This window comes from Acytostelium subglobosum (assembly GCF_000787575.1).
Source record: "Acytostelium subglobosum LB1 DNA, scaffold: scaffold50, whole genome shotgun sequence".
Classification (NCBI taxonomy): Eukaryota; Evosea; class Eumycetozoa; order Acytosteliales; family Acytosteliaceae; genus Acytostelium; species Acytostelium subglobosum.
The window spans coordinates 6,349-14,632 of NW_012236483.1; the positions used below are offsets into that span (position 1 = coordinate 6,349).

At 45.8% G+C, this 8,284-nt stretch overlaps 2 protein-coding genes across 2 annotated transcripts; one reads left to right on the top strand and one right to left on the bottom strand.

Annotated features, from left to right (window-relative positions):
* Positions 1-804: 804 nt before the first annotated feature.
* Positions 805-1,164, bottom strand: SAMD00019534_125810 (hypothetical protein; the record flags this gene model as incomplete). The annotated part of the gene is made up of 1 exon (XM_012892194.1): positions 805-1,164. The coding sequence occupies one exon, from the start codon at positions 1,162-1,164 to the stop codon at positions 805-807; it is 360 nt and encodes a 119-aa protein (XP_012747648.1).
* A 4,718-nt stretch (positions 1,165-5,882) lies between these two features.
* On the top strand, positions 5,883-8,213 carry SAMD00019534_125820 (hypothetical protein; the record flags this gene model as incomplete). Its single annotated transcript, XM_012892195.1, has 1 exon — positions 5,883-8,213. A coding segment is annotated over one exon (2,331 nt), but the record flags the coding sequence as incomplete, so codon positions are not given.
* Positions 8,214-8,284: the final 71 nt, after the last annotated feature.

The following is an 8,284-nucleotide window of genomic DNA, read 5'->3' on the forward strand; positions in this document are numbered from 1 at the left end:
ATCGGAGATGCTGATGTCMAGATGCCCAACTGAATGCCAACGGAAAGAGATCAGCAGCATCCAAGATCTCTTTGAAGAAGATGGGAAGACGACTAGTCGAATTCCAAGTTCAAATCCTCCCTGCAGATGATGTCCTCTCTCTTCCCGCACCACTCGCTACTTCAACTCAGGCAACAACCACATCGACCAAGGTGACATCAACAACTTCAACAGAGACTAAAAAGAAGTACAGTACTGGATGGAAACATGATATTGAACCAACTAAGAATAGTCCAACATCAGAGCTTGACAGGTACTTAGAGAATGGAGCTTTAATACCTAATGAAGACCAACATGATGGGGCACAGATCATCTCTTGGTGGAAGACGAACCAATATCAGTATCCCACTCTGTTCAAGCTTGTCAAAAGGATATTCATCATCCCAGCTGCTGAAGCTGGAGTGGAATCGTTGTTCTCTGGTGTACAGGACCTTTGGACTAAAAAGAGGAACAGGATGATGAAACAATCAGTGGCAGGATACATGAAGCTCAAGACTGATTGGAGACGAGATATCGAGGAATACAAAAGCCTTTTCGATGAATCAGATCAATAAATAACATTGTTGTCTTACAAAGAGTACACTTTCATGAGCAGTGTAGTACCGGTTAATCGGTTATCCGGTCGAATATCGGTTAAAGGAGATATTCGGGTAACCGAGCTCGGTTACAATCTTTGAGCAACTACACGACCGAGTAAGGAATTATCCGAACCGAATGATATTGATATCTCGTTTATTCGAACCGAGTAGTATAATAAGCTCGGTCTCAAACACTGATGCAGATTGAGTCGTGGACTGTTGAGGCCGACCATCCAGTGACCATGCTTGCCAGTACTTGGATCTTGGACGCAGTTGTGTAGAGCGCCAACAAGAGAACGATACTATCGAGGTAACTGATCTTCCTCTTCCTTCCTTTTCTGTCGTGCGTTTCCTCGGTGATCTCGGGCTGACAGTCACGGTACAGGTCTTGAATCTCCAGTGTTGTTTTGGATGTCAGCTTGACAACTTGCTGCACTGGTTTCAATGTAAGACCTTTAAAGAGAGGTGACGCTTCAAGCATCACATCTTCTGTCTCTTCAATGTCCTCGGCTTCGGAATCGTGTACCTTCTCATCACCAACATGCATCTCTACTGCCCTGCGACAATCTGCTGCTGCAAATATATTATCTAGGTTCATATCTGTATCTATTTATCTCTGTGGACAGCGCTATTCAGAAAAATAGACAGCAGCCATTCAGCAAGTAGACAAGACAACAAAAAAAATGGAAAATCAAAAAAAATAAATAGAAGTTCAGCTTCGCGAATGACACAGCCATGTCTGTTAGATTATATCGTCCAGGTATTGGTTCAATGTTCACATCGATCTGGTGCTGTGTGGCCCTCGAGAGTTGCGTTGATTTCATCAAGGCACACCGACGAATGCCTCGTGTATCACCTGGGGGACCATTGTATGCTTTATCGCCGAGGACGGACCACCTGCGGCTGGTGGTGTTTCCAGTCTCGGTAGGGAGTTTCTTGAGGTACTGGGTATATGTCTTATGCTCGGCCTTGTGTATGGAGTAGTCGTGCACCGATCCAGGATAGTGTTTACTGGTAAAGATGGCGTAGTGAGGCTTGTTGGCCAGGACAGCAACTTCAAACTTGACTCCATACGTCTTGTTCTTTCCATCCCAGTAGATCTTGGCATCAGCGAACCTCCCAGAAGGTTTGCAGACGGGGATCGTTGTTGAATCAATTATCAGTCCGAGGTCATGAGGGTTGTCGTCTGGCAGCAGTGTTTGAGACCGAGTTCGGATATCCGACTAACCGAGACCGAATAAACCGAACCGGACCCTTTTACCAATCCGAAGGAAGTTCAATTATTCGAACCGACCAGCTGTTTTTTTAATCAAAACCGGATCGAATAACCGAGGGTGAGATATGTGCATTTTCAATCTAGTGAACAACACAAGTCTCATTCATTTTTTTGAAACTTAAATTAATATTATTGATAGAAATGACCAAATGGCTTCCTTTAGACATCTTGGTGATCCTAATGATTATCAACCACAGACATGCATTGTTAGTAGTGGACTAGTCTTGGTTGGTTCAAAAYAATGTTTCCATCCAATACTGTACTTCTTTGTAGTCTCTGTTGAAGTTGATGATGTCACCTTGGTGGATGTTGTTGTTGTCTGGGTTGAAGCAGGATGATGAAACAATCAGTGGCAGGATACATGAAGCTCTAATTGGAGACGAGATATCGAGGAATACAAAAGCCTTTTCAATGAATCAGATCAAAAAATAACATTTTTGTTTTACTGAGAGTACATACTGTACGTATTCATGAGCAGTGTAGTACCGGTTAATCGGTTATCCGGTCGAATATCGGTTAAAGGCGATATTCGGGTAACCGAGCTCGGTTACAATCTTGGATCATCCACACGACCGAGAAAGGAATTATTCGAACCGAATGATATTGATATCTCGTTTATTTGAACCGAGTAGTATAATATGCTCGGTCTCAAACACTGTCTGGCAGCGGTCTCTCGAGGTCGTCGTTGGCCGCCTTCAATGCGTCGAATAGAAAATCCCTCGCCCTGCAGACGGCTCGGTGTACGGCACCAACCTTGAACGTAGAGGAGGCTGCAATGTTCTCTAGCGAGTCTCCAGAGACATAGACAATGAGCAACAGACATAGGGCATCCAGCTCTGACACAATAGGGTGTCTTCCTTTTCTTGCGACTGTTTCATGCACTATATGGGACTTGCAATCGGTGTAGTAGGATAGAATCTCTGGTGCAGTGAACCCTGAGAGCGCGCGGGCGGCATCATCCGTTTGAGCATCCAAGTATTTATATACTGGTGAGTCTTCTATCATGGCATCGTCGTCATCACCAAGATCTTGAGTGTCTTCATCTTCTACTTCTTCATCATCCACAAATCTCTCGTTATGATTGCGTGCTTCTCTTCTACTAATAACTCCTGAGAAGTCCATCGTTAAAGAATGATTGTAGTCAGGGGTTATTCTGAAAAGTAGGCACGACGAATTCAAAATAGTAGACACGAAAAAAAATATAATAGAAATTCATTTTATTCTATCACCCACAACGTTACGGAATAGGCAGGTCCACACGGAGGTGCCTACAGATATATCGAAAAAGGCTCATTCAACTTACTACTCTCGACTAAGAGATACATCGATTGTCTATCACTTCATTATATACAATCTCTATATATCCTACTCTCGACAAGYGTACTGACTGACTTGTACAAAGGTAAATAATAAASATTCAACTTACTACTCTCGACTAAGAGATACATCGATTGTCTATCACTTCATTATATACAATCTCTATATATCCTACTCTCGACAAGYGTACTGACTGACTTGTACAAAGTTACTCTCATCTCAGTATTYTCCACCCCTTTGTATTGATMTAGGCATACCCCTGTATCAATTGGTAGCATCTGTTCGTTTAGATTGTACTCTGGTTGAAGCGGCCCTACTCCCGTTTTCTTCAACCGACGTGAATCGCCTGTGCTTCAACGACCACTGCCTATTAGCTGTATAACTTGTTAGAACGCCCCTAACCAAATCTAGACGGAAGTGTAAGGACCCTTGTCTCTTACCTAGTAACTCTAGACTGCGTATCGTGCTCGTACACTGTAACGATTGGAAGTTGGGACTACTTTGATGCCCTCGTGCGCTCGAGTATACCGGCCAACCGATTGAAGCTTTGTAATTGTTCTTTTAAGCCATTACACGTTAAGAATTCAGTTTAGTTGTTTGTACAAACATGTCTGACRCTAATGAACCAAAGATTGAGGCTGCTCCGGCCGGAGAGAGTAACTCTGGCACAGCAGAACTTCAACCTCAATCCAACACTACCGTTACTAWTTCATCATCATCATCATCATCATCCTCTTCCTCTCAACCCAAGTCCGGTGAGATGTCAGAAAAGGCCCAAAAGAAACTACCAATACCAGAATGGCAGGAACACATTGACTTCATTACAGCCAACGTTGACTCTCGAATGGAAGATATGGAGAGGAAGTTAGGTGAACTTGTTGTCCTAGTCGAACTGATCACTGATGACATGGAGACCAAGGGCAAACTTTCAGCTCTGACCCCCAAGAGAGGCACATCCACTAAGTCCGACATCCCTCTATTCTACAAAGCCGGAAACAAGCCATACCCAGTGTCTGATAAAGACAGCGAGTCTGAAGCTTCCAGTTCAATTCCTGCCAACCACCGACCTATCAAATCCAAACTCCCTGYCCCTCTGTCCGGCAACGAGGCGTATGGAGACATAGTGCGATGGTTCGTGGCAATGGAGGTCCACTGTGATCTGGCTTCTATCAACAATGAAGCTAGAGTGTTGTATGCATACAACAACACCAAGGATGCACTAATGGCTCGGTGTTATCAGTGGAAGACGTTGAATGACCCGTGCATGAAGAACTGGGAAGCCTTCAAGCATAAGGTCCAGACTCTGTACCGACCACCCAATCATGATGTCGAAGTTCGAGACCAGCTCAACCGCCTCTACGTCCGCAACTATGGTTCCTTTGCCAAGTTCTATGCTGCGTTCATTACTATAGCTTCTTCAGACCCATCCCTTGACGAAGTGTTCCTCCTATCTGCTCTACGACACGCCCTTCCAAGAGACATCATTGATAGGCTCGATGAACACGATATTGATACTCTAGACAGAACWGTCAACTTCTGTACSAAGAAGGACCGAGCACACTATGAGTGGTCAAGATCTAGTGGTGGATCCTCAGGAGGCAAGCCCCACACCAAGCAGTCTGGTCAACAACCAGGTTCCAAGTCAAACCCAATCACCATYAATGCAGTTTCCCCAACTGATGAGTGGTCCGATGAAGAAGAGGAACCTATGGTGGCTACTATCAAGACCAAGACAGTGAGCAACAAGTCTAATCGACCAGAGAAGACTATGGGTTTAACCAAACTCACGCCAGAGGAAAAGCAGAAGTGTCGAGAACAGAAACTTTGCTTTCGCTGCCGACAGCCCCTCCCAGCGGACGGAGTGTGCTGCGGCACCTCCAAGTCTRAGTAAACCATCTCTGTCCCTAGCTGATGCCAAAGACTCGCTTGCGGCACCTACCATCACCGTTGAGATCACCTCTCAAATAGTCCAAGCCCTTCTGGACACTGGTGCCACCGCCAATTTCATCAATACCAACAAGGCAAAGAGTCTTCACGTCAGCTGGAAGAGACTTCCAAGAGGGAASTCTGCACTGGTAGCCAACGGCAACGAGCTACCTTTGATTGGAGTTGCCAACCTCCCTCTGACCTTCTATGGTCAGAGCATCAACACACCGACCTACATCGCCGATATCCCATTCGACCTTGTACTTGGTGTCCCATTCTTCCTGTCAGCCGGTCTGAGGATCACTGACAGAAACAACCRCTTGGTTTACCAACACCCTCACATGCCTGACGCCTACTCTCCTTCTTCCAAGAACGAGGCCATCACTCCCTCTACCTTGGACGACAGGACTAAAGCATCCTCCGCCTCCCATAAGCTCTCAACTTTGCCGCCTCATCCTGAACCGTCGCAATCACCTGTCCAACTAATGTCTATTACTCATCTGAGTAGAAGCATTAGAAGGAAACAAGTAGATGAAGTCTATTTGTGCGTTATTAAACCGGTTACCGCTGCCACTGACCAGGCCGATGAGATCAATGTCGTGTCGAACCTTGAGAAGGACTCACTCAAAGTCATGGAGGACTACAAGGACATTATTGTCCTAGAGATCCCTCATGTCCAGCAAATCAAAGGCCGAGCCATCAAGCATGTGATCATGGAACACGCCAACACTCGCCCACCTTCTCAACCTGTCCGACGTATGTCGCCATCTGACATGGAGGAACTTGAGAAGCAAGTCAAGGAAGGTCTCCGCCAGGGTATTCTACAACCGTCCAATTCTCCTTATGCAAGTCCAATCCTCTTTGTCAAAAAGAAGGACGGATCTCGAAGACTATGCATTGATTATCGTTTGCTCAATAAGCAGACAATAAAGGACAAGTACCCTATGCCCCTTATCAAAGACCTTCTTGACCAAGTGAACGGTTCCAAATACTTCTCTCTACTCGACCTCAAGTCTGGCTACTACCAGGTCGAGATGGACAAGGAGTCAATTCCCAAGACTTCATTCGTTTGCAAGCTCGGCCAGTACTCCTACTCCGTAATGCCCTTTGGTTTAAGCAATGCTCCCGCCACGTTTATGCGTTTGATGAACAGTATCTTCCATGATATGCCCTTCGTCTGCGTTTACTTGGACGACATCTTAATCCACTCYAAGACTCGAGATGAACATGACCGACACGTCAGATTGGTACTGGATCGCCTCCGCCAAGAGAAGCTCTATATCAACAAGAAGAAGATCACACTCTTCCAGACGTCTGTTGAGTTCCTCGGCCATGTCATCTCAGAATCGGGAATTCGCCCTTCCGATTCTAAACTCAAGTCCATTGCCGACTGGCCAATCCCTAAGGACCATCACRATGTCATGTCATTCCATGGTCTGGTGAATTACTATAGAGAATTYATTCCTCACTTCTCTAGAGTAATGATCCCATTGWCCAATGTAATGAGCAAGCAATCAGCATTTGTATGGGGCAAGGAGCAGCAAGAGGCCTTTGACCAAATCAAACAACTGATGACCAACACAGTGGTATTGGCACATCCTGATATGTCCCGTCCGTTCATCGTGGAAACTGATGCCTCTCAGTATGCGCTTGGTGCTGTCCTATCCCAAGTTGATGACCAAGGTCGTGTCCGTCCTGTTGCATTTGAGAGCAAGAAGTTGATGTCCGCTGAACTCAACTACCCAACACGGGAAAAGGAACTTTTCGCTGTGATCTACGCTCTCAAGAAATGGAAACACTACCTACTCGGTCCTACCACTTTCAAACTGATCACCGACCATGAGAGTCTCCAGTACTTCAAAGATATCAAGCAACCAGATGGCCGACTCGCAAGATGGTTGGAGATACTTGAACGATACCCCTACGAGATGGACTACAGAGAAGGTAAACAGAATATTGTCGCTGACGCCCTGTCTCGGAGAGCCGACTACAAGCTGGTGGAAGTACATCTCTCTCCAACGGATCGACAGTCGCTTGCAACGGCCTACGAGAAGGACAAGACTACTTCTGCTGTCCTTGACAAGATCAAGAAGGGACTCCCCACCCAGCCTTACCTACTGATTGACGACCTGTTGTACTTCCGTGATGTGACCAACGACCAAGATCCTAATAGTGATGAGGTCCGACTAGTAGTTCCCTCTTCATGCACATCTATCAAGCAGWAGATTCTTGAACAAAGTCATGACTCTCCAATATCAGGACACTTTGGCCGTGATCGCACTTACGAACTCATTACTCGTAACTTCTACTGGCCCAACATCTATGAAGAGGTCGTTCAGTATTGTGCTTCCTGCGACAAGTGTCAACTTGTCAAACCTAAAGCTCCAGTATCCATCCCAAAGTCTCCAATTCCTCCACCGATACGCTGCTGGGAAATGGTTACAGTGGACTTTATTGGACCAGTTCCCCTGACCTTGTCTGGATTCGATGCCATTATGACCGTCACAGACAAACTCTCCAAGATGGCGCACTTCTACCCTTTCAAGACGACTTATGGTGCTRTGGAAGCGGCTGACGTCTACATCAACAACGTGTTCCGTCACCATGGTTTGCCACGCAAGATCATATCRGACCGGGACAGTCGTTTCACAGGAGACTTTTGGAGTATGTTGTTGAAGCGTCTTGGTGTGAAGCTTGCCTACACAACATCGTATCATCCAGAGGCCAATGGACAGAGTGAACGTGCAAATCGTACAATTGAAGTTGCCATCAGAATGTACATCGATCAAGAGCCTGAATGGGACCTGACTTTGCCAACTCTAGAGTTTGCCTACAATAACTCTAAGCACGCAACTACTGGCCTTACACCATTCATGATCAACTATGGATTCAACCCAGACACTCCCAACTCGTTGACCATATCGAGACCTCTTGCCGCAACCAACATCACGTCCACCTTCTTCTCAAGAATGAACACTCTTGCCAAGCGCGCTAGAGAAGCCNCAATGCAAAGAACCTTGAACAACTTGCCAAAGAGAGTCGATTCGTTCCTCTCCAGTTTAAGGTTGGTGACCTAGTGCTTCTCGACACCACCAAGATGGAGCTACCTAAAGAACCAAAAAAAAAAAAAAAAAATGATCAAAGATTC